This window comes from Passer domesticus, chromosome 2 (genome assembly GCF_036417665.1).
Source record: "Passer domesticus isolate bPasDom1 chromosome 2, bPasDom1.hap1, whole genome shotgun sequence".
Classification (NCBI taxonomy): domain Eukaryota; kingdom Metazoa; phylum Chordata; class Aves; order Passeriformes; family Passeridae; genus Passer; species Passer domesticus.
The window spans coordinates 71,594,227-71,621,707 of record NC_087475.1 but is presented as its reverse complement, the minus strand read 5'-3'; the positions used below and the strand labels follow the sequence as shown (position 1 = coordinate 71,621,707).

Sequence of the window (27,481 nt, the reverse complement as noted above, 5' to 3'; positions counted from 1 at the left end):
TTAGATTGGCAATATTAAGATCACTTTATTTTAAGCCTTATGGATTTTGAAAACACATACAAATAAAATACTTGTTACAAAATTCCATTTGCTAAAGTTTCTTCAGGAATATACATCAAGCATGATCCCAGCACACAGACAAATGACTTTTACAGAAAGCATTACATAGAACAATAAACATTAGTGAAACAGCCAGTCTTTCCAGATATTTTACAATGAAAAATTCTCTCTCTTTGCCACATCTATTATTTGACTAAGTTTTTAATTTATTTATTTAAAATAGCCATGTCTGAATTTAAAATGTGTAACCAAACCAACTGTGGAAGTCAACAGGCACTCAGAAGCCCCAAAGGGGAGAGTAAGCACTATTTTTCAAGTTCACTAGTTCAGGGGTAAAAATCCCTGAGAGACAGAAAAATGCTGAACCCATTTCCTTCAATGGAAAGATGCTTGTCAAGGGACATTGTCAACAGACAGCTGTGAAGAAAAACTTTAAGGCTGAAGAGCAATAGTAAGACAGAGCAAGGAAAGCAATCTGTAGTGCTAGGTAATGAGGAATGCTTGGTAGAGCAGCATCATGGGACTTCACCAAGGCTGCCTGCTTGCAAGAAAAGCACTCAGCAGAAATATATGCAGAGATACAAAGCACAAGATGTGTACGTGCTTGTCATTAACAAGGAAAACAGTGCGTGCCAAAACTATAATCCCACAGTTATAAACAGTATGCAACTGAGTTAAAGAGTTAAAATACAAACAAGAATAAACAAGATATTGTGCTCCATTTTCAACATCACCATCAGGACATTTATTACATGAAGCCAGTAGATTAAGAAACACAGATCCATATATATTTTCTGCTCCTCAAAGCCAGTACAGAACTGCTCAGCAATAGGTGTTTAACAGACCAGGTCACTAAATTCTCTGGGACCTAGAAACTGATCTCAGAAAGCAGTATGCCTCTAACCTTTCACCTCAAGTCTCTGAGTTTCTGCTGGACATCAGAACAGCTTTACTGCTTCTACTTTGTGAGTCATAGCCCTGCAGTGTGCTGTTCCTTGCTACATGCTGTGACACGGGTCCCTGACTACATCCCTCTCCTTAAGCCTATTGTGCGTACGGAAGCTGCACCACTGAACGATGATGCCATGCTCATTTTCAGTGTTATTTAACATGGAGGCAGGTCAAGCTAGCTAGATCGAGCACAAGTTCACTCACACTGTTCACTAAGGCTGATGTGAGCCTTCAGAGGAGTGGAAGAAAGCCACAGTCTCTCAGGTTATTGAAACATCCAGAGCATTAAGAAGCCCATTACATCTGACGGACGTCAAGCACCACAATAAGCAACACTAGGAGGAAAGTGTGGCATAAATGGTGAAAGCAAGTCCAAGCAGACTTCAATTGAAAGATTTAATCCTAAAGGTTAATATAGGTTTCACAACCAGTACACTTAGCCTATGATCAGCCACGGGTTTAAAACTATTAGCAAATAAACAGGAGTTTTAAGAGCAACCTTTAGGTTCTGACCTAAAGATCTATAAATACCACTGGGGGGATGATCTAGTTTGAAATCAGATTATCTTTAAACTAACTAGAAAGCAATCATGCTTACGAGAGGCCCTTATGCCGGTCACACTTGCTCCAGAACAGGGCAGCACTCTAAAGAACAGATGTTGACAGCATGTGCCCTGTGCTATTTTAACACTGAGTTTCCTTATATTATTTATATCACTTCCTTAAGAGGACAGTAGTAAAGCCAAGCTACCCCAGCCCCACTTCAGCCCAACTGTGCAGCCAATTTTGTGCTCGGGTTACCAGAATGGGAGGAGCAAGTTCTCGGACATTTGCTGATGTGTTACTTTATCAAAAGGCCTCAGGAAAACAGCAACTAGAGAGGAAGAACACATCACCTTTTCCAGCAAGGCATACTCCACTGTGCTTACCCTGAAGGGGAGACACATAAAACTGTCACAGTTTGATTTGTGCTAGCTTTCCCTCTGCAAAACCATTCTATCAGGGCATTTGTTCCACACAGGGATGTGCGGTTTTATGGAAGGACTGCTGTTCCAGTTCTCTAAAAGGACTCTCCAAACTTCAGGCTTCTGCCCTAGATTTAGGTCACTAGTAATTGGACATGTGTAGAAAATGCACAGGCTCAGTTCAGTGTTGCCTAATTAATTTCTTAGTCTGTCGATTTGGCAGTCGCCCTACAAAACAGAACAGTTGGATACTTAAAATTGTATTGAAGAATACCTTATGACACTAGCAAGCCTACCAAAAAATAAGCCCAACTGTTTTGGTAGTAATGAAATAAATATTTTAAATTGCCTGGAGTACAAAAGTTAAATCAGTTTTCTCAGTGAGACTATCAGCTTGGTTCGCTTAAAAGAAAAAAGATCAAGCACAGTACAGAATGTAGAAACCCAAAAACTTCATCTAAGGAGACTTCCTTAAGACAAACAGAACTGACAGATGCCAAAGTCTTCCAACCTATGGAGCAGAATCAAATGTACCAACTTTCTGTCTGGGACTTCATATTCCCAATCAATTGGTGAGCATACTGACCACAAAGTGATGTCACAGCCTGAAAGAGAGAGTTCTGCACATTATTTTGATCTGTATGAGGTGCCTTTCAGTATGGAACTGTTCTTGGAGTAGCATATTCATGATGAAGAAAAAGCTCATCCACTGAAATTAGAATTAAAATTATTTCTGTTCCTAGGGTTCTGTCACAATTTTATAGTCAACTTACTTGATTTTTTAAAAAATCCTTCTTGAAGGACACAGAACAGCCCCACCATGCTGAGTCTTGGCCATCCTGCCAAGCTTTCTGCTGGAGCTCACTTGACTACCATCTATTCACCGCACCACAGGTCCCATGTGCTTTAGGTAGTTTTGGCTTAGCTGTAACAGCAAATGAGAAGAAACAGATGCCTCTCTGCAGGAGCTTTCCTCACTGGTGATCTGGGGGTTGAGCTGGCAGGGCTATCTGAACCTTACAAAGTGGTTGCTTTACAAAACAGCCTTATAAAACTCTATTTACATATTAACTGAAGTAAAATATTTACTTCAGATCAGGAAGTGTTGTAATTTTTGATCAAGAAACAAGCTCAGCGCCTGAGCAGTTTTATGGCATTTTAAAGTGACTTAACATGCCTACCATGATTTAAAATAAAAACACATTCCAGTTCCTTTCCCCAAGAAGTGAATTTTGCCAATAAAAAGGACCTGAAGACGGAAATAAACTCCAAGTAACAGTACGGAAAGGGAACAGATCTTCTCTCCAAAATCCTTGTATACAGGGGCACTCAGATGGCTGTTAAAGTAAAAACAACATACAACAATACTTGCAAAAAAGCTTAATATAATCTTTTGAGTCCACAAACTCCAAACAATAAATAGGAAAAGTGTACATGGCATACCAGAGCAGCTAAATATTAAAACAAGTACAAATTGGTAACACTTACCTATATTGTCAGCAATAAGTTTGTTTCACTACTGTGATATAATACAAGCTTAATATACAAGATGTTTTTACAAAGGAAAACCACAGAACAAATTTAATACAGAGGGTGAGGGAGAAGGGGAGACAATAAATAACAAGGCACAAAAATCTCTCTTGCTGCAACCCGTAAGGCACCACTTGTGCAAACATGAAACTATCAAAACCTGTAGTGGAGACATTCTAATGTATTTTAAGTGGATAACACATTTTAAATGTGACACTACGCTTATATCTTTGAAAATAAAAATGTTTATGTTTCAAAATTAAATTAGTGAAATGGGTGAATTAATAGCCAAATACAAGAGTCACAGCTGGTTTCTCCCAGACAGCTCCACAAGTGCACCTTGATCTTGACCTATACTGGCCTTGCTAAGAGTCCTGGATCCAATATGGTGCAGAGGGAAATGCTGCCAAATTATGTCAAATTGTGCACACCAGTAATTGTGACAAAACACACTTCAGGGATTAGTATGAGAATGAAATTATTTTCATTTGAAACCAAAAATTATTTAAATCAAGATGTAAAAGGTCAGTAGCATTAATCTAATATAATTAGGGATCTTAATACCCAAACTTCTAATTCATACCTCTATTTAAGAACTGGACACCAACATTTTTCTTCCTAATTCTATTACCTGCTCAGAAAATCTATCATGAGACAAATTTCAGAAAACCTTCTCTCTTTACCAGAACATTACAGATACACAGTTAAGCACACAAACTGTAAATTTCCCCCTTTTTTCTTATTTCCATTATCTCTACTGCATCCTGCTAGAAGTAGTTTTTGTCCTGTCTCCAAATACATAAAAATCTCCAGATACTAAAATTATTTTAAATATGCACAGGTTGGACAAGTTTTTACAAGATGAGAAGGGTTTTCACAAAAAACTAGTTTTCTTCTAATAAAACATTTAGGAAGCGCTCAGTTTCTCATTAGCCTCAGACACGTAACTTTTTTTTAACTTGGGGACAACTTTTTCCAAAAGTTTTGCTTGCTTTCTTGCACCTTGAGCAACTGCACAGCACACAGTAAACAATCTGAATGAACCTGATTATTCATTATTGGCTAGCTTTGTTTTCTTATGTGGCATATCTTAATTCACACCTAAATACCTGGCCACAGATCAAAACACTTAATGTCAGACAACCTGCAGCTTTAATGATGCTCAATCTACTGAGCTGCCAGAGAGGAAAATCAGGTCAATCTATTATATTTTAAACAACAGAGAAAACAGAAGAAAAAACAGTCAATCTATTATATTTTAAACAACAGAGAAAACAGAAGAAAAAACAGTCTCAAGTGATAAGTTAACATTCATATAGCTATTTGCTGAAAGGCTACGCCAGCTTAGGCATGCTTCATTCTTTATATTCAGTTCTGTTTTAAGGATATAAAAATTTGAGCAAATACAATGTAAACAGAGCCAGGTAGACTGCAGTAGTAAAGGACAAAATCATTGATCTGACAGTTTTAAGGCCAACTATTTATGATTTGAATTATGTCATACTTTTCCATGGCACTTAATATGCTGAAAGTTAGTACTGGGTGACACTAAGCAAGGGAATACGTATTCGTATGAGATATATACACATAGCCTCAGTTCCTAAAATAGAAAGTTCAAGTTTTCTTGTCCAAATAAAATCAATTTGTGAAAGACCATTTGTGGTTTCCTATACTGAATAAAGTAATATTACTATTTAAATCAATTTAGTGCAAACTGACCTAAGTCCAAAGACATAACATTCCTTGATTTTCAGTCACTACTTATCAAATGCCCCTATCTCTTTCAAAAAGACAACTACATCTTTTTTCCTCCCCTTAAAAGAACAGCAAACACTTGACAACTAGCATGCTGTTCTAATCTACACCAACAAAACTCGCTGATATACAAATCGTGCTTTGGTCATGCAGCACAGACCCATCCTGAAAATGACCCATCTCTCCATTTAATCAGTCTAGAAGAACACAGTGCCAGATGTCCATTAGCAGGTCATCCTGGCCACTCCGTACTCCAAGCTGACAACGGCAGGCTCGGCTTTGGAGAACTCGGACACAAGTTCGCTGTAGCGATTGTCTGCTGTGTTGCTGCCCTCTATGGTTCGCACGGCGTCGTTCACTGGCATCGGCGGCTGCTCCTTCTGGAAGCACGGAGGGGATTTCAGTGCCACGGGGGCAGGATGAGCCGGCTGCTCCCGCTCCTTCACAAGGACCACATCTGGCCGCCCGTTTCTCTGCTTTATTTTCTGAAATACAATGAACAGCTACTAACAGCGGGCATGACTCTTTACTGATGATACTGTGCTTTTAAACGAAATGTATCCCCTTCTTTTGCTGGCCAACTCAGCGTCTGCAGGACTCTGTTACATACCCTAGCTTCTTCCCCACAGTTAACAGCTGATGCTACAAGCACTCTTGGCTTAAAATTTGCAGAAGGGCAGAAGACAAAGAATGCCTATTAATATCCCTAGAGAAGGAGAGGTTATTGCAGGCTTTCCCCTTGTGTGGTTGCCATCAAGATGGAAATACTTTCTGGAGTAGGAGCAGAGGAAGACAGACCTTGGTACTGTAGCAAGCAGAGATCTTACCATCTCTTAAAGACCATGAGTCTCTTAGTGACAAAGCAGCTTGATATCTAAAGCCCTTCTATCTTTCCTAAAAACCTTTTAAAATGCTTTTCCTTTAGATCTAAAAAATGCCAATACAGTTTGTTCAAATGCATGAATACTCTAAAAAATGCCAACTAAGACACAGGAAAGGAGAAAAGGATGTATCCTGCCAGCATGAGCAAGAGAATAGGAAAGATTAGGATTAAGGGATTTTTCAGTTACATGGTTTGGGCTGTTTGCTTTTTTCATTTTTGCTTTTAATTCAAACTCGCTCACCCAGTAACTGGGAGGTTGCACTAGTTAACTGAATAGATTTGTTTGTTGATATGTTTGTATTTTATTAGAACTGAGACTAAATCTAGAATACTGCGTCTCTTGGCATCAACATTTTATAGATAGAAACAGCAGTAGCAAAGTCAACATCAGGATTTCAAACAACTACATATCATGATTTCTCAAGTATCAAATGTAGGCTCAGGTAAAGTTAACATCTTGGAATGAGGTTCTAGAAAATTCCAAGCTGAGACTTTCCCTCTTGCTTATTTCATTAGATTGCTTTTTCAGTTTTCTTCACCTTGCTGCTTCAATTGTATAAATTTTTTAAAATATAAAATTAAGATTTGAAACAGTATTAGATTAAGTGACCTGCATTCATTACTTTACAGTAGGATCAATCTAATAAAATCTTTCCTCCTAGAACAGCTGTCCTTCCCCTCCTCTCTCCCCCAACATCATATACAGGAGTTGTGTTACCATTTCTGTCTGCACCCAAGTATTAAACCTGATAATCAGAAGACTTTTTTATTCCTTAAAAGGCATGATTCTGAAGTTTCAGCACCTTAACTGACTGTAACAGAAGTCTCAATCAGCCTTTCCTGGCTGGTTACTGCAACACCTACAAGTCAATTATAGATATCTGATCTCTGGATTAAGCCCTGTCTTCCTAAAAACATTACAATGTACATGACCCATAATTATGAAGGCTTACAACAGCATGCACCTGCATATGAAGTTAAAAGAAGGAAAATACTTACTGCTTCCATTTTAGTAGCTATAATAGAAATAAAACATTTTCAGTCTCCTTACTTAAGCAACACAGCTGTAGCTACATGGATACCTTGTTATTCCAAGATAATTTAATGCAAGCTAAGTTTCTGTGAAACTTGCCTTCAGTAAGGCTTTGATAGTAGCACTTTTACATAACAGAGCTCATTCATAAAGCAGAATAAATAGTGCCTTAGGGCACTCATATAGAAGCAAGCAGTGAAAGTCCAAGTCACCATTCCACAGAGTAAGTGCTAGGTCATACAGCAGTGACATTCCGGTGAAAACCAGCAGTGCTGTAACAACTATAATCTGAGGAACAGGTCACAAGGGCACACACTTATTTTGTAATACTTACAGCTTCCAGTTCTTTAATGTCTTCCTCCAGTTGTTTATTTTCCTCACTTGTGGTCATGATAAGGTTGAACACAGACTGCCTGGGATGCATACTTCGATCAAACTGATGATACATATTTCTCCAAAACCTGCACAAAACAGACGGTTTTAAGTATACAAGACAAGACAGAGCTGAAGAAAAGATAATGTATCTTATTTAAACTTACTTAAAATTGAATGATACTGTATTAGGCTCCAAAAGTGTTAGTTCTGGAGAAAAGTCTGGATTGTACAGAGGATTCTGATATTTCTTCTGTTCAGTCAAAAGGAATGGCCACAAGGAATAGGTCTTCTCTTTTAGTCTTAAAGCAAAAAGAGTTAGAGGTCAACACTGACTGCAAGCAAACAAGCAGAAGATAACTGCTTTATGGTGTGCAAGTTTTGCCTACTTGAAACAAACACTTTGAAAATACAATACAAGAGGAACTGATAAAAACTTCACAGAAGTTTTCCAGCTAAATGCATTGAAGATATCTTACTAACACTTCTAAATGAGTAGTCTTGAACAGGCAAGAATTTTAAGGTTATCTAAAAAGAGATTGGGAAAGGAAATTACATGATACTTCCTAATTTAAGCTTACCTACTTTTAGAGGGGAAAAAACCCAAAAAACACCAGACCAAATGAGCAGGAAAACCTTAACTTTCCCTACGAAAAAGAAGATGTGACTTTCTACCAGAATTAGAAAGGCTGTCTTCAGCATAGAAAAGCACAAGAAGCACTACTGTTCCCTGATGCAGCTCAACATAGTTTTCAGTACTACCAATCCTTCCTCTACTCAGAGCCTAAAATTAAGAAGATTCTCAGAAGTTCTTAGTCTGCCAGAATAAACAAAAGACATATTACAGTGTGCCTTCTTACTTTAGCTCTTCTCGTTCTTTTTGACAGTTTCCAAGGAAGTTACCAAACTGGCATGAATGGACATGTTCATGGATTTGAAGGAGGAAAGCTTCATTGTACTCAAAGGCTTGTGGAAACTGCTCAGTCAGATTCCACACACTTTCTAAAAATTGGGTGAACACTGGCGAGATCTCTTTCGGATCACCATCCAACTGACAACATCTGAAAAAGATTCCACAAACAGATTGAAACTGGTTTAAGTTAGAAATCAAGAAAGTCTTAGCTGCAATTCTTTTTAAATGACAGCACCTTGACTTGATGCTAGCTTTGATTTGGAAATTGAGCACCTAACTTCAAGAACTGGGGCAATTTTTGAATAGAAATAAGTTTATAGTTGATCTGTTTTTCTGACTTATAAGTAATCACACATCTATATTAAGTACAAAATAGCAACATAAGACAGTTAAGTTCCTTTGTGTCTAATACTGTCACAGTCAACATATGGCATATAGCAGCTAAAAGGAAATTAATAAGCAGTAAATAGCAGCAAGGCTATTGTCATAGCTGATGACAGGCAGACCAAGGGAAAAACAGAACTCTTAATATATAAGACTTCTAAAGGGAGGTGTGACTTCACCATCAAAGCAAACATAAATGCAAACTTATCTTTAAAGATACCAAAACTATGTGTTTCATATTGCCTAAATAGCTGGGATATAGCTTTAGATAGGTTTTGCACTGTCTATACATCAGTGCAGACCTTGCTGCAGTCATCAACGTCTGCAAGCAAGGCACCAGTAGCACTAAAAATTTACATCTGCAATATAAATCAATTATCCAATAAGTATAAACTGCAATACACTGTAGGCAGCAGAAGTGCCTTGTGCACTGAAAACAGCTTATTCATTGCTGAACTGGTGCAGTGTGGCTAGAAATGGAACATCTACAAGCTGTCCTTTGTTTAAGAATACTTAGTTCACTTTACTATATCAGAGGAGTGAACTACCTGTCAGAGAACTTGTGCCCAAAGGAGATCCAGTCTTTCTCTATCAAGACCTAGAGGGTAAAAAAAACCAAAATCTCATGTAAAATATTACTCAACCTTACAGTATTAACCCCACAAGTTATCGATATATTACACTTTAAATCTGAGTTGGATAAGTTACAGTAGAAATAACTATTTATCCCTTTGTAGCTTCTTTATTGTCTTGGAAGCTTTTCACAAGATTCTCAAAGTACATTTGGAAAAAACTAGTAAAAAAAGTTAAGCAACTTGCTAATCAGGTAACTGATAATTTAAAGAAAAATGTTGCATGACTTCACTAGTAGGTTATTAACTTTCTATGGCAAAGAATAAGAAAAATGTTAGTACTGCATGCCTGCTATCATAACTTACATAAATCCACATAATATATTCTTTCTAACAATTGTAACAGTAAGTTTGCTCATATCAACACTACCTTCTTTTATCACTTTGGTCACACTATCAAGCACCAAAATGAAGACAGGACCTTCACAAAAATTCAACTGAAGCAAGGATTAAATCAAAATCCAAAAAGATTAAATTACTTCCCTAAAGATTCTCACTATTCACAACAAATTAATCCTCTTCTAATTCTTCCTCAACTTCACTTTCAGTGCTTGTAATATTTGTGGCAGTTAGTTCTAAACAATGCACCAAACTAGTTTAATCCTTGAGGAGTTTCCATAACACCTTGCCCTGTCATTACAGAACACTGTTGAATTTCCTATTCTAAAATTTGGAATAACTGTACTGAAATTCTTCTCTCTATATAACAAGATGAAGAAATTTAGATTGCTTAGACATCTTTAAGTCTCTATCACCGGGGGAATTGTCATTTTCAGATTTTTAAAATGTTGTTTTGGAGACAGACAGAAATGTTGTTTTACAGCAGCACAGAGCTGTTGTAATTTAGTGTGTGTGCTACCTCACATAAGCACTTTGGAATCCTTCTATGTCATAGATAAGGGACTTGTTGGGATGCAAAAGGCAACCATTGCAACATTTCTCCATGGTGACTAAAGCAATTTGCTATTTGTATTTCATTTTTCTAGATTATAAATATTTTTTTCAAGTAGCAAATTATTTCTGTATGAAATATTTATCAATATACAGCAAATCTCATTTTACGCTTTCAACTAAAAAAAAAATAAAAAATCAATCAGTATGTTTGCTCCCTTTCACACTCAAACATTTTACACCCTTTCTTTACCAAGGAACAACTCAACACTGCAATGATGTGCTTACCATGAATCCTTTGATTGTTCTGTAATAGGAATCTAGCAAGAGAGCTCCGAGGGAACAAACTTGGGAAGTCCTATCCCAGCCATCTGAACAGTGCACCAATACACTTGCACTCTCAACTGCTATTGCCTGAAAAACACAGTTGTTAATCAATGTTCTTTACGAGATAGAAGTCAAAAAACTAGTAAATAAATAAAAAACCTACATTTATTTCCAACTCATACCATAGGCCATCTTATTTAACAAAGCTAGAAAAATGTTTACTATGAGGAAAAGATTTAACAGTATCAGAAAGTAGGAGCTTGTCTCCATAGAAGTATAGAAAACTCCTTGAAAATAAGAGAGATTCCACTACGACTTTGCATAAACTAATCTCTACAGGAGTTCCCAGTTCTCTCTCCCCCTTATTAAACTAAATTTACAAGAAAACTTAACAATAATTAGATTACACATTATTGAGTACAGATAAAAAAAAACCCAACGACATCAACTCATCATTAAAGATACCACTCGTTCATCTTTATGCTACATAAAAGTAAAGGCCTAGGAAATGCTCATTAGCTTCAGCTCCTGCTGGCTCAGACATTTTTGAAGCTCTTTGTTAGGACAATCACCTTTTAACTGAGATAACTTCTTGCTATTTCACCTAGCAAAAACAAAGCTCCAGGTTTTTTCCTTACCCACTACCATCAGATCAAGCCCTTGGCTTCCTAAGTGCTTGGCAAAGGCAATTGCTCCTCTGAATTATTCACAGAATCCTACTTCCTTGCCAAATGAAGTCAGAATAGCCACTTTGGCTGCTCTACAATTACTGCCCCAGTTCTATTTCTCAGAGTACACTAAATAATAGTTTGTTCCATCCACCACCAAACTGGCTACACTTTTCAAAAATACCTAGAGAACCAGGAAGCATAAGAATTCCTTTGTCTCATAACAAGATGAGCAAACAGCATTCAAAAAATCCCAGAACATTGGCTGGAGTGTTTAACATCTCCAATCATAAAAAAAACCACATAATACTTTAACCATATTAGATGTACTGCTAAAAATACTAAACACCTATCTCCAAAAAGGTCAACTGCAGAATTTTACACATTACATAATATTATGCTTAATTTTTCTGGTAGGAAGTCAACTTCCCACCAAAGAGAGAAGCAGCGAGCGTGTTACCTTGGCTAGGAAGACAGCAGCATCCAACACAGCTTTGATGTGACGCAGCCATCCAGAATTCTCCAGACCAGACAAAAAGTCATTGACAGACAAACCCCTTGTGCCACTGACTGAAAGAAACCAAGAGTTAAAAAGCCTTAAATGGTTGGAGCTACCTACACACTGCAATAGAAGAAAGAAGGTTGTATCTAATCCCCTATGCTCTAAGTTGAATGGTGGTTTCCTGGAAGATGTCTAATCAAATGGTTAAGGGAGGGGTACTACAAAATGTTCTCTCAGAATTCAGCTCTGTAGAACTATATAAACCATCTTTGTGGGTTTTTGACAAAATAACATTCCAAGTAAATACACTGGTTATCCCTACCAGGAAGCCTTACTCTTGTCACCATGGAAGGCAATGCAAATGTCAAAGGCTCATTGGAAATACTTAATTAGTACTAGGAGTAGGGAAGCAGCTGCATCCAGACAATATACACAGTTCAGAGGATATATATATTTATATACATATAAATATACACACTGCCAGAGTTTCGTCCCCTCCACCCTGCACAGGAGATTAAAGCAAGTGCTGTACAGGAACACAGGGATGAATGAAATCCACTGAAATTTTGTCTACTTTCACACTATATTTCTGACTGGTCTCTATCATTCTTCCCTAATATACTTGGATCCTGTAAGAATAATGTCAATTCAGAGAGCAAGGAAGAACTCAAATTAAAGGAAAGATGCTTTGCAGTGTAGCAGCAAGAGATCCAGAGCTAGACTGAAAGATTCTCACACAGAACCAATTCACATGTAAGACAGATAACCTGATTCTTGTACAATTTTGAATAGTAACTCACACAGTTACATTACTATTCAAACATTACAAACTTCTGGCAATAAAAAAAATCTGCTGTCTGTCATAACTTCAGCTATGAGTAATTTTAAGAGAAGACACTCAAGGCTGCTAGCTACAAAAATACTTGCCTCTTCCACAGTGCAAGCCTACCTTCCACTAAGCTTAACAGCTAGACTTGATGATCTTAAAAGTCTTTATCAACCTAAATGATTTAATGATTCTAAAGCACTGGGCCCCAGATGAAAATAAAAAGGTTCTGTAGATGAAAGTCAGCAGTAGGGATACAACAGCTGCAAAATCATCTTTATCTCTAGCCAGGGAAGGAAGTGAGTCAGCAGCACAAGCAGAGAACAAAATTTACCAAATCATTCTGTGATGCAGCTTCATATTCAATCAAGTCCCCTGATGTAATGAGGACTATAAACTCAAATCACTGCCTCCAAAAGCTTTTCTGTATCTGCACTAGATGTTTCTCAGCTTTCAGTCAAACAAGTTTTGGTACACTCCCCACTGCTCAGGAAGATTCATAGTGCCAGGTGCTGCTGAATACTAGAAGAATGACAGGCTTCCAAATAAGCATTGCAGCACCTTTTCTAAAACCCCCAGATCTTCATGATCTACACAATTACCTAGCAAACCACAGCATAATGAAGTAACAGAACATCAAGAAACCCAGGACAGAAGACCTACTTTTAAAGGTTAGTCTGTAAAAATCAGTAAAAGAAGTATAAGCAAGCTAGCTTTCCTCTGTCTTTGAAAGGCACCATTAGGCAAGAGTTCTGCTTCCAAAAGATTTGGCACACAGAGGAAATAGATGAGAATGTGAGCAAGCTGAAAGGATGAAGTCATTCTCTATACCAGTGGTTCCATACACTTGATCAGTCACAAAGGTACACAAACACATCCACCACTCTGTGGTAAAGGAAAGAAACTGAAAACAGTCAAGTATCAGGAAATTCAAACATCTGCAGAGAAGGGGCAGGACAGACAAAGCCATGTCTAGAGGTATTCTTCATGGCAGCACACCTACACATTCTGTATTTATGACTTACAGTACAAGCTTTCCAGCTAGAAAAAAAACAGGCTTCCAGCCCTCACCCAGATACTGCTGTCAAAATCTGCTTTTGATCAGAATTTTCAGCTCGGCAGAAATATTTCACAACTAGTAATTCCCCTTTCTGGCTAGATTTCTATATTTTTATAAACTAAGGCAGAGATAGGAATACATATGTTGAGCCCCAAGAGTTACCTTCCGTTTCTGTGAATTAACACGGGCATTTTTGTACTAGTTGGTGATTAAATCAAATGCATTGGTACTGGTCCAAGTCTTATATGCTGAAAAAAAAAGTTATTTTCCAGTTCCTTATGGTCTTTCAAAAGGTGAAAGATGATTTATGGTACCATTTATAATACCACTAAGATAATTCAGCTACTTCACAATAAATAGGATTCAAGACAGCAGTTTTGCCTATATGGATCCCACCATAAAAAGCACAAGCCCTACATGCACATGAGCCCCAAAACCTAAATGTTCCCTTGCTTGATTGTAATTATTCACACTAGTAGCAAAGCCTCAGGCAGCAGTTCAGGAGGTGACTAGACCTGCAGAGTAAAGCATAGCAGGTTGCAGGCAGGGTTTTTTTAAACAAATGAAAAAACCTAGATAATCCCTTGCCCTATACAGAAAACTCTACACAACTCACAAAACCCCCCTCAGCTGACACACTTCCACCATCAAAATATATGCAACAGATTGCAACATCAGTTGAGCCTTTCTCCCAAACACCTTCTGCAGAAATGCTCCCTCTTGACATACCCAAAACCCTTTTGCTTATCAGAGTTCAATCCTTTCTGTTATGTAACACTGTAATTTAAATATATAAAAACTGTACTTTGTATTTAGTGTTACAGCTACAAATTTAGTCTATGTGAAGCTTCTCCCATGAGTGGTATAGTCTGCTCATCCATAGAGTCATCATGTTCACATTGAAGAAAACTATTTTAGAAAAGTTTTGAACCACTGCATGCAAGATATTTAATTAACAGCTGAATCCAAAATGAAAACTACACTGTAAATCCCCCTAGCATTCTCCATGGTGTAGTCCCATTACAGAAGGATACTGGGAAGGGTTTTGTCTCACATTCAGCTTGCCAGTGGAATTTTCAGATTCTGAACGAAATCAGGCAGACAGACACAGAGCCAAGGAGCAGGACACACACCAAACAATGAGTAACAGTTGCTTGTTATAAAAAGCCCAAACAACTGAGGGCAGCCCCAGTTACAGTGGTGCTTGAACAAACAGCGTCATTGGTATCACGCTCTGATTTGAGAACATTCAGTCCAGCACATTCAGGGGAAGTGAGTACACAAAAGCTAAATGGCATTTTCCTCATTTTAAGTTGTGAACCATTTTCATGGCATTTTCTTCCTGATCACCCCACTGACAGCACATTTCTACAAGGGGCTGAAGGGTAAATTATTGCAGACATCCTTAAATTTTAAGGGTCCTTTCTACCCCTGAGGATGCGCCTACTTCTAAAGTGGCATTCAGCAGAACTCTAGGAAATCATACAGACTGAACAGAGGTGAAACAACTGTGTTCATTTACCAAAAAAACTTAAGTGGAAAACAAACAATAGAGATTACTCATTATTTTGTTCAACAGTGTTTAAACAAACTAATTCTTCACACAAGGAAAAACTAAAACATATTCCATATCCTTAAATAAAGTTACAGACACAAATTTAGTAAGTATTGCTGGTGGGATGCCAATTCAAATGGAAGGAATATGAAGTCTGTGAAGCTTAATTGTGTGATGCACACACTTCTGCATCGACATTATTATATAGAATCAGGCCTCTTAAAAAATTAAAACAACAATCAAGTTTTATTAGCTAGTTTCCTAGAATTGAACATATTAGTAAGAGAAAGGATTATGACAAATCTAAAAGTTCAAGCTCGGGATCATGCTTCTCATCTTTCCTTTAGGAAAAACACATGCAGGAATAACCAGAAAGATCCATATTATCAAAGCTCAGCAGGGTTCCGTGCACGGTGCCTGAAGAATAGGTTAGCAGCACATCCAGGATCAATGAAAACAAAGATTACACCACTAGTCTTTAAGATTTCTTGATCAATGTAACAGCATGTCTTCATCAAAATAGGCTTCCATACAAGTGTAAATCTTCTCTGTCTCTGGAAATACTTGCATAATTCCATTACACATGTATTGTTTGTCAGGTGTGGAAGCCTCACTTCTGCCACTGTATTCTAATCTCAGAATCCACAAAATGTCTTAAATTTTCTTTCAGCTGTCTACCTAAAAAATATTAATAGAATTATGAACACAGTTCTGCCTCTCCATTTTCACCACCAGGAGGCAGGCAGTGGTATGGTGAAGTGGCTCACATTTCTCCCTGCCCCCTTCTCTACAAACACCTACAAGCACACAAGTGGCTCACCAAGTCAAAGAGCTCAAATTCTGTACAGACCACATGCTCATTTTGAACTCTGTGGAACAAAGTGTCCCTTGGAGAACTGATATTCTGTAAATGAAAATGTATCTACAGGCACACACTTGGAAAACAGGAGTCTTTCTCACTGACATACTAATAAAGCTCACTGAAGACATATGTGCTATTCAGTTTTCTTCAACACAACTCCATTCAGTTGGGTTTACAGTTTGAAGGTCAAGGTTTAAGGTAATTCATTACCCCTGAGCACATGAAACTTGTACTAAACACACAGCTGGAACAAACCATAGAAATGTCAATGTAGTTTGTGTAATCTATTATTAAAGACTTCAGAAAAAACACCCTGTTTTCAAATACACTATTTTAGTACAGTTAAAACCTACCTTCAAGGAGTTTTTGCAGGCTAGATCTCATTACATGAATATTTTCAATGCCAACAAACTGGAACCTAATGTTTGAATAGTTGTCTTCATTCTCATAGCCCTTCCCAGCAGCTCTGTTAGCCATTGCATTAAGCTAAAAAGAGGAAAATAAAAATACTGAAATACATTATTGGAATAAAATATCAAATTAAGAAACAAAGTCAAGCAATTTCAATTGAACACATTGGGAAAAAACCACAAGAGCATGTAATATGAACAGATTCTAATATAGTTTGTGGCAAATCAGCTTGAAAGTACAGAAGTATAAGAAAAGGATAGTATATACTTTTTTTTTTAAAGTAGTCTATATTTAGAGCTGACATATCTGAATAATGCATTTAGTAATTCCCGTTCTCTTCTCCAGATTCCTAACGAATAACCTTTATTTGTGTCCAAACATTTCTGAGTAAAGACACTGCTAACATCTCACCTACAAGGGAAAGAGTAAGACACAGACATTTTCAGCTCCTGTGTTTAGACACTTGAGTGAAATTAATACTAACTGAAATGAAGATGGGCCTAAAGAGTGAGAATTAGCCACACCTTGCAACACAGGTAATAACATGATTTAACATAACAAAATAAGAGAACTCAGTTTAATTCTACAGTGATGAAGTATGATGGTGAGGCACTGGAAAACATTGCCCAGAGAAGCTGTGGATCCTGGAACTGTTTGAAGCCAGATTGGACAGAGCTCTGAACAACCTCATCAGAGGTTGGAGATGTTTAGACTTCTAACTTAAGCCATTCTATGATGACCTCAAAATACCAAAACAGATTTTCCTCCACTTCCTCATTTCTGAGACAGTTTGCAGAGATCATTTACACAGAACATAGTACTCTCCCATTCCAAAAGAAACCACATCACAGCTCACCATTTCATGAATTTCATTTCAAACAGTTAAAATTATCTGGATCCCACTCAACTGTTCATTTCTTAACTATGATTTAAGTACATTTTTAAATGCCCCTCTCAAAGTGTAGCAGCATATTCAGAGAACTCTAGCTGAGTACTAGGACAGGTTCAACTTCTTCAAGGAAGCAAGTAATTAAACCAGAAAGGCCTAACCTTATCTTTACAACATTTTTGCTCATGATGGACCCCTACTTGGCCCCAAATCTTTCAGAATTACATAGTACCCCTGCACTCCAATATTCAGGAGGAGAGGCTTGTCTGTAGCACCAGAACTACCCACCTTGGGCCTGGTGTCCATGACATACATGTAGCGATTCGAAGGATTTGCTTTACTGATGGCTTGCAACATGTGCTCATCTTCCAGACACCTGGCACTGAAACCTGAGAGAGGTTGACTGCATCTGCAAATTGCAGCCTGCCAGAAACAAAAAAGAACTAATCAGCATCACTTTAATACCTGTACTTCAAGTGCTTAGCAAAATCTTGAAAGACACTGAAACAAACTGTTTCGTTCAGCAGACAGCACCAGCAAAATGAATAAAGTTCCGGTGTTCCAACTTTTTAAGCACATTCCTTGGAAACCATGAAATACAGTACCTACAACTTAAATCTAAAGATTTATCAAAACAGTTTTCAGGTTCATCTTCATGGGCAAGGTATCAGTTTACATAATTGACATAAAAACTCACAAGAGTACAAGCTGGAAAAATTATATTTTCAAGCTATTCCCATAATATGGAATGAACTATGTGTGGTTTTACTGATGCAGACAGGATTTTATTACTGCAAGTGCAATTTGTTATCATCTAATGTAATGATTGTAATGTAATTTTCAATGATGTGTTGTATTTCAGAAGGTATCAGGTATATCCTCCAACACTCAAATGATAATGTAATTATGTTCAAATCCATCTAGTAATTTCACATTCATCAGACAAATTCTTTGACTCATCAAGGTGACAGTATTCTTCTCCTTCCACAGCTGAGACAGCTATGTGCTGCTTTACATCACCCATGGCAATATCTTATTTCCTACCCTGTAGAGATTGTTACCTTGCAAATAACTCCTTGAAGAACCAATATTTATTTTGTTGGTTCATCTGTTTGGGGTTTTGTTCCTACCATTTTGTCCTAACATAGTTTATTCCTGATGTATCAAGGAAGACAGATCCCTTAAGAGAAAGCTATCCTCAGTTACCTTAATGTTAGTTTCTGAAAACTTTAATAGAGTCAACCAATTACTTAATGATTTATTTTAAACTGGCTAGGCTTACTCTGCATCCTGTTAGGCACCACTCCTGTCAGCTGTGTTCAGGGTTATCCTGAGTCACACCCTTGCCATACAAGTCACTGTACTTGAACCTCCTCACCAACCCTTGAACTACTGCCAAGTGCTGAGAAATACTTTTCAGCACATTTACAGCAAAAGGAAGTCACACAGTACCTCTTTATTTTTATGATAATATGACAACACTGGAAATCTTCCTTTGCTTCTGAACTTGGAGCTACCAACAATTATGGGCTTGCTTGCAGTTCTGGGAACATAAAGTTCTCTAGGATAGGTTTCACAAATCTGAAAGACACAGATACACAGAAAGGATTTTATAGGCAAGACACAAAGCCTAATGTGAATTAAGACACAAAAGATAAACACTACTATGTTTCTTTATACAAATGTAAACAACTCAAAGGAGACAAGCCATGGATGAAAGTAGTACAAACTGGGATCCAAGTTACACAGCCAAGCATCACCATACCAGCATTTACTCTAAAGAATGACACTCTGCAGTAGAAATGATAAGAATGTGTTTCAAATAAAATACTGAAATTATTTCCCTCATTTTTAATACTTGCAGACTACAAAATAGCATGAAATCTCATCTCAGAATCAGCCACACCACCACAACCAGCACTGCAAAATGCTGAAGTAGAATCCTGCTCAGTTAAGAGCACCAGAATCACTGGGGCTGGGCTTCAAACAGGTAAGCATCTCTCAAAACAATCCCAAAGAACCCACGCATCCATGCACACACACTCTCTCAATGAGGCCTTGGGAAAACCTTCAATCAGGAAGTTGTGAGACTGCACACTGATTAAGGAGTTAACTCTCTCTACCTGCAAGTTTTTGCGTCTATTGCAAGCCAAGTGATTTCACAGCAGTAAGCTGTTTTCTACAGGCCTCACCAGCAACACATGCAGAGCAAAATGTGTTTCCATTACAACACTCACCTTGTAATCACGATTTGCATCAGACAACTGCCAGTAATCATTTGGCACTCCCATTCTCTTATATTCTTCTGCTAGATCAATAAGCTGCCAACCTTTGACTTGCTCAGATTCATTTTGTTTTGGATTATAAGAAAAGGCATACAGTTCTTCGTATTTTGCTAAAAGGTAAAGAATATGTAATGGAAAGAAAGTATCAGGCTTCAAGATTCACAGAAGCAAGACTAAATAATAGATACTTGACATGCCTGAAATATCTATTCTGTAACAATCCTACAGTTAACTGATAATTACAGATACTTAGTCAGAAGTAGGTTATGAAAGTTTTCCTGAGTGTGCTTGACCTACTTCAAAACAGACGTTTCTAAAGCCATAAGGGTCACAAAATGAAGACTGACAAACATAAGGCAAAAGGCAGAATTATTAAAAGACTTCACAGGATCTGAAAGAACAAACTGTTTTGGGAGGCAAGAAGTAAAATTTACATCTACTGACCTTAAAAAAGGAAGTTTTAAAGTTTCCCTTTAAAAAGAAAAGCTTTCAAAAACTTTTTTTTTCCTAGTAGACTATTTACTTATTAAGATAACATTTTGCACTGTTCTAAACACAAAGCAGAAAATGCAAATGACTGTACTGACAGAAGTCTCTTGTAAAGCTGAACTGGTAATGGTATTCTAGCATCAAAATTACAGCTTTATTTTTGAAACTACATGAAATTAGTAACAATTGATTTGCTTAGTGGATTTTTAATGTATGGAACACACAATTAAGAGTGACTATACACATTTATATTCACAATTTCAGGAACACCACTAGAAATGAAAAAATACATATAGGGATCTCTCACTCTGTTAAGGAATATCAAAAGCCTGACATACAAAAGCCAGACAACACAGCTTCTGAATATTCATGCAGATTAATATTTAATAAAAAACCCTATTTATATACCAAACCCATGTAAGACTTTACATAACATGTGTTTAAAAAAGATAAATAGAAAACACATGGTTTACACACACACCTCTTTCCATATACTGCAAAGCCTTTTGCAGCTACAAGAATTACCTGTTCTTGAGAGCTGAAGCAAAGAATTATAAATGTCATGACAGTCTCTCTCTCTGGGTACAACAAAGTGAACTATCCTGAAGTTCTTGCACTGGATGACAAGGGGGCAGCCAGAAGTAGTCAAAGGAAGTTTTTCCACTGCAGCAATGTGATGATGTAGTATCTGTGACATACAAAAACTCACAGAGTAAGCATGCTGAGGAAAAATAAAAATAGCATACTACTTAGATCAGCAGATGCAACACAACACACTAAGCAAAGCTGAATATGGATTTTGACTAATTTTGTCAGCTAGTTATAAAGAGAAATACATTTATAAGCAGAAATCCAAGAATGACATTGTGATCAGGATACAAAAATGCATAAAACTTTAGTTATTCTCTTCTGTCATTTTGAAGTGTCCTTCTAAGTGCAAAACTGAGATGTACAACTCCACTGTAGCTTTTCAGTTTTCTTTTAACTTTGTTAACTGATATATCCCATCAAGCAGTGTCCAGACAGGATATCTATATTTTTTACGGATCTACAGAAACATACTTCAGAATTTTCAGACAAGATGAAGGAAGTAAGGGAAAAGATTTCAATGTATGAAAGATACAGGAGATTCTGAAGATTTGAAAATTCCAGTATTTAACAGGTACAGATAGAACAGAGATAAGAAAAACATCTCCTGTATTACCTACTGTACTAAATAAACATGACAGTTTCTCAGCTAAATGTTTATGACCACTTTAACAGCACTGTCACAGCAATGGACATACAGAAGCCCTCCACAGATTTATCAGTGTGGCAAATCTACACAAGATTTAGGTAAATATATAGAAAGTAACAGTTGTTCAACTCTGGGAAGAAAGGCACAGATACATTACCTCAACTGAACAAGATGTTCTTTACAGAATTTCAATTACCTCATTGAAGCAATCAAATTCTCCTAAACATTGATCAGAATTTGACAGGCACCTGAAAACTATGCTGCCAAATACGCATTTACAAAGAGACTATCTTGGAGACATTATGATAATTATACCTGGTACTTGCATTATCATCAGAAATGCAGTACTTGGAGTATGGGTTCAATCTCCCCAAAATGAAACCTTTTAATGTAGTGCATAGTGAGAAACACGCAAGCAATGCTTCTGAATCATGCTGTCCCCAAAAACCCATTTTGTATGGAAGGGTAACAATTTGATTTGTACAAAGTTGTATGTTGTATCCAAGAAAAAAAAATAGAAAAATGAATTTTCTTGAAAGCATCATGAGGCACTTGGATAACCAGGATACAAGATTAAGGGTAATAAAGGAAAATACACCAACAGGAAAAAAAAACAACCAACCAAACCAAAAGCCAGGCAGATGCTATTTCATCCTAGAGGATGGAAGACTTAAGGCACTAACTCAAGTCAGGTGGCTGGACTCCAGTGGGAGCCACAGCTTGATGTCCATATGTGTGCCACCAGCGCACTAAGCACAACAACTGATGGGAAGTACTGTACTAGCCAGCTTTGACTGCACAACACTGGCACTGGTTAACAAGAAGCTGCAGCCCCATCTGAAATCTTTTATTCCAAAGATGAATACTTATGAAGAAACAGCTGCTTACTGCTCTAAAAAAGTGCATGTTATCTTCAATATTCCCCAAACCTGAGGTCTTAGGATTTTTGCTCTATCATTTAACCTAGACAGAATCTAATTACAAGTTAAGTTAACGCTGAAATTTTAAACCTGATGCTTAACCTACGTATCAGTCTCCCACTCCTGCCTCAGAATTATGGTGTAAGTCAGTTATTTAAAGTAAACCACCACACATGCATTCAGAAATATAAGTGAAAGCTACAGAAGAAATTACAGCAGCTTGAGGAAAAGTAAAAATTTTCAACATGACCTGATTTCAACTGCAGCAGCGTCACGCAAAAGCATAACCTGTGAATTATTAACTTATTATGATACCACGAAGGAGGAGAGCAGAAATAACAGCTAAGAACATTTTAGTAAATAAATTCAAGCTTAGAAGAAATGTATCTGGAGAACCCATGCCTTTGAGCCACAAGCATTCATTGTCCTTACCCACGTCTCTCTCTGGCTTGAATCTATGAATAGCAGATGAGTTGCTGTAAGGTACAGAGTTCCCGTCAGTGACTTATTGCTCGTGCTGAACCTATCCAGTAATTTCACTTGCTCTACCTGTAACAAAAAAGGGGAGGGGGGGAATAAAAGTTGTGTGAATTTCTGCAGAAATTTAAATGCTAACTTAGCAAAGGCTTTGTCAGTTGGTGCAATAATTGTGAAAATGGTAGGAAACATAACACAGCACACACAAGGCTATTCAGGCCAAACTAGAGTGGTCACAAGCTTTGAGACCAAATAGTTCAAATATCCTGTTTCAATACAAAAGCACTGAGCATTTTTTGGTTTAGTTTTTTTAAAGTAAGAATTATTAATTACAAAGCTTTTAGGCTGCTTCCCCAAAACACAGCAAACCCAACTAACTCCTGATACCGAGATGCCAGCACTGAATTAATGGCTGATCTCAGCAACATGCTTTACTAGCTGTCTGCACACTCAAAGCCATAAAGATTATGCTCTCCTGACTTCCATTTTAGCTATGTACTGTCTTTTATAAATTCCTCTTCTTCAAAAATCAGTATTATTATAACTTTGCCCCATAGTCAAAATACATTCCTAATGAAATGCAAGCATTGTACTAATAATTACAAAAAACCTCCCAGAAATTCAAGGACTGTGCTGGCATTTGAAGCAGATAATTCATACTTGAGCCTCACAAGGGCAAACAACTCCTTCGGGTATTCTATCAACATTGTTATCTCAATCCTATGGAAAATATTTCAAAAGAAAAACTATTTCTAGATAGCCTGTATTTTATCTGCTCCTCCTAACTGTGGGCTCCACAGAGTGCTCTATTTGAAACAAGCATCACACGATTCTTTGCGTGCAAGAACAGCAAAGGAGTGTGGCAAATGGCTTATCTCCACACATTCCTCTATTTCTTGGCAGCACTGTCTCATTAATGCCACGTTAAAGCTCTGTGCTACCATTAAATGCATGGCAGAACTCCAAAAATTTCCACACCAGCAAGACCAGCACCCAGAGGAGGCGACAAGGAGAGCCCACATCTACTGTGCTGATGTTAAGCCATTTTTAATTCCTATGTACAGATGCATTTACCTACAAAAAGCACATACAAAACCAGAAAAAAATAAATCAGGTATTTCTTATGAAATACAAACACATACTAGAAGTCAGCACCATGGTAATATTCCAGATTTCAATTCAGAAAGCAAAAAAATTGGAAACTAGAAGCATCAGTACACCAAAATACATTATGCTGAAACTACCAAGTCTTCAGTTTTAGAGCAGTGTAAGTGAATACACCACAGCCAAAATACAGAATCCATACTGGGCAGATCTGCAGCAATAATTGCTCCAGTATCTGGCACTGCACCTCCCCAGCAAACTGAGAAATAAACAGAAACTGCCCCAGCTTTGCTCCAGTAACTCAACCCACAAAATCCTGGCATGTGAGGTTTCCTTCTCCTCCACCTAATAAGGCAGCTTTCCTTAAAGCTGCATTTCTGCACTGGATGAGGACAGGCATTAGTGCTCCAACTTCCACTTACCCAGGTAAAGCCTACAAGAATTCTGAAAGCCAAGTCATAGATAACTTCTCTTAAAGACAGCTGAGTTAGAGTCAGTCTCCAAAGATGATGCATTCATTTAAACCTGACTCAAACCAGATCAAATGGGTACTCAGTTCATGATGCACTTTTTTCTTTTGCTGATTGATTTAGCAGTCAAACTAAGCAAAACTTTCCATCTCCAGGAGAAAAAATTTTCACTAATACAGATTTGACTTCAAATACGCAAACAGGTTTGACTGAAGAATTGTCAGTCTTTTCTACCACATTGTGCTTTAAAATATCCTTAAGGATACTATCAAGATTCACTGAAAAAACACGTATTCCCTACTTCACCACCACATTTAATAAACTGAGTTTGATCATTTGTTGCTACTTAAACTCTCAGAAGTGATTTTTAAGTTGATCTCACTTTCTTATTCAACATAAAATCTGTTGGACAGTTTAATTTCACAAAAAGCTACGCTCAATTTCAGGTAGCTGTGTGAACAGTTCTAAAGAAATTTTAATTTCAACATTCCCAGCAAACTGAAGTTGGAGGAGGTACAAAACCTATTCCATCACCTTCTCCTGGGGATAACTGCACAGCAGTTAGTTTATGCAAGACTGCACTGTTATTTCAAGTTTATTTCACTATGACTTAACTAAACTCAAAAAACAGGAATGCTGTCAGATTATAAAAAGCAGGGATGTCTCAGAACAGCTGGCATGAGATCCAACTTGAACCTACACACAAAGTAAATCTTCAAGACCCACAGTGCAGGTTGTACTTTACTTTTCTTGCTTCCTACACCTGTAATGCCCGCCTATATGCATTTTAATCTCTGGATATTCCATAAACCAACAGCTTACAAAAAGCTAAGTGAGCAACACAGCTGTAACAAAAGAAATATCACACTATTTCTTACCATGACACTGTTTTTCCAGAATGTGTAATTTTTTTGGTATGAATTATAAAAATAATTGCTTCAAGTAGTAAATCATATAAATTGTGTTCAGGGCTAATTTCTCTCTTCAGTTATACTGTTACATGAAGTACTTTTTCCCCAGCAGGGCCCCAAAAACACAATCACCTGCAGGCACATAGAAGTCATCAACCTACAGCCTTTCTAGTATCAATTTCAGGTCTGAAACCCAAACAGATACTCTGATCATCAAGACTCATTGGCTTTAGTCTAGCTTTCATTTTACAATCAGCTACTGACCGTAACAATACAGTATTAAATTTCCAAACAAGGACTTTCAGGTTTGTAAATAAACATCTGACAAAGAAACTTTATCTCCAACCTGTCACTAATAAAGTGCATCTAATTTCAGACTAATAAAGTGTCACTAATGGTAGTTTCATCAAAGACCTTCTTTCTGTTCCACATATACACATGTATATGAAAAATAAAAGCGGCTATATATATTTATATTGAAGTTATGTAAGCTATTATTCAAAAAATTTAAAAGCCCTTCCCTTTATGTAATTATTGGTTGTGAATCTAGTACTGGGACACGAACTATGAACGTTCCTTTTCTAACATATATACAGATCTACTTTAAAGTCAGACTACCATGCTCAGGAATTAATTACAATTCCCAGGATCCAACAAACAGGGAGAGTCTTTTCACAACATTTGCAGTCAGGGATGATGAGCAAGGTGAGAAAAGTACTGTTAGAAATTTAATTCTACAGAAGTGATTTAAAAACTCACTTAACAATTAGTCACAACAAGAGACACCGTCCTTTTGCATCTTCATTATACAAAGAAGAGACTAACACACTAATAATAGGAAATAAAAGCCACAGAAGTCCAAAATGTCAGCTACAGCTTTAATGTAACACGTTACACAGGCACTGACGGCCTGCGTATTTAACAACACACACTGGAATAGCCAAAAAGGAGAAAACAAATGGGTTGTTTTCAGAACAGATTTGCCTCCCGAACTAGGAAAAGCTGCACGGAACCACATCCAGAGCACACAAAACAACCGCAATCCCCTCCCAGCTCGCTTCTGCTGTTCCCCACCCCCCTCCAAAAAGCCCCACACCAGGAATTTTAGCGTCTTTCCGCTATCACAGACACGAGGCCACAGCGGAGCAGCACGCCCAGAGCCCTCCACCCCTTCCAGCGGCCCGGGCCGCTCCAGAGCCCCGCGCGGGGAGGCACGGCCACAGAACAGCAGCAGGGACGGACGGACGGACGGACGGAGGGAAAACAACAACGCCCTCGCCCGCAGCGGACGCGCCGTGCGGGGCGGGCCCTGCGGCAGCACAGCGGCCCCAGCTCCCTGCGGCGCCTCTCCCGTGCCGCAGCGCAGCAGTACCTTGGTGGTGCGGATGTGCTCCATGGCGCTGCCCGCCCGGCCGGCCGCAGCCGCTTCCCTCCTTCCTTCCCTCCTTCCTTCCCGCCGCCGCCACAGCCACAGAGCCGGGCCGGCGGCAGCTCCGGCTGCGCTTCCGGGGCGGGGCGGGGCCAGCCCGCGCGCCCGCAGCGCCCCCGCGCGGCGGGAATGGCGGAGGGGCGGGAATGGCTGAGGGGCGGGAATTGGCTGAGGGGCGGGAATTGGCTGAGGGGCGGGAGCGGCTGGAGGGCGGCGTGGGAAAATGACGGGGGATAAAGAGGTGACTGTGAAGAACTTGTAAGGGAAAGCACAGTTCTTACTGCCGGGTAGAACGCGGCCGGCGCATCCGACCTCCCACACACAGCACAAGCTAAGGGGGGGCTGAACGGAGGGTGGAGCAGAGGGGAGATCCCGCAGCCAGGCTCAGTCAAAACCCTTGCAGAGGTGGGAATTCGGTGGTGCTTTCCAGGTGATATTCCGCACCACAGGTGAAAACCAAGGGAGATGAAGGAAGATGTGCTGCTGTGGAATCGGCAACCATGGCGATATCACTCTGACACATGTTCCCAACATCTCACACACTATCCTGAGATACCTGCCTGCCGAAGGACGACCGCCCCTCACTGACTAAGATGTATAGCTAAAGTCACTCAATGTCCATCTAGATGTAACAAAATAATATAAAAGTGAGTTAAGAATGAGCGGAATTTAGGGAAGACTCTGTCGTAA

General features: G+C 38.4%; 1 protein-coding gene and 1 long non-coding RNA gene across 2 annotated transcripts; one reads left to right on the top strand and one right to left on the bottom strand.

The window, feature by feature from the left end:
- Positions 1-26,889, bottom strand: MTMR6 (myotubularin related protein 6). The gene is made up of 14 exons (XM_064409191.1): positions 26,735-26,889; positions 22,833-22,949; positions 20,769-20,931; positions 19,707-19,864; positions 18,922-19,050; positions 17,758-17,892; positions 16,523-16,655; positions 11,825-11,934; positions 10,658-10,783; positions 9,395-9,444; positions 8,410-8,610; positions 7,717-7,851; positions 7,512-7,638; positions 1-5,746 (listed from the first exon to the last, which is right to left on the bottom strand). The coding sequence occupies exons 1-14, from the start codon at positions 26,756-26,758 to the stop codon at positions 5,486-5,488; spliced, it is 1,869 nt and encodes a 622-aa protein (XP_064265261.1). The 5' UTR covers positions 26,759-26,889; the 3' UTR covers positions 1-5,485.
- LOC135294222 (uncharacterized) lies at positions 10,383-12,037 on the top strand. Its single transcript, XR_010356372.1, has 2 exons — positions 10,383-10,424; positions 11,782-12,037. It is a non-coding gene; the product is annotated as an uncharacterized LOC135294222 (long non-coding RNA).
- Positions 26,890-27,481: the final 592 nt, after the last annotated feature.

Excerpts from the sequence above, each read along its gene's own strand:
- MTMR6 (XM_064409191.1), bottom strand. The coding sequence starts at position 26,758 with ATGGAGCACATCCGCACCACCAAG. Across the intron at positions 8,611-9,394 it reads GGGCACAAGTTCTCTGACAG|ATGTTGTCAGTTGGATGGTG; the intron begins GTAGTTCACTCC and ends AATCTTTTTCAG. Across the intron at positions 7,639-7,716 it reads ACAGTATCATTCAATTTTAA|GTTTTGGAGAAATATGTATC; the intron begins GTAAGTTTAAAT and ends TGTTTTGTGCAG.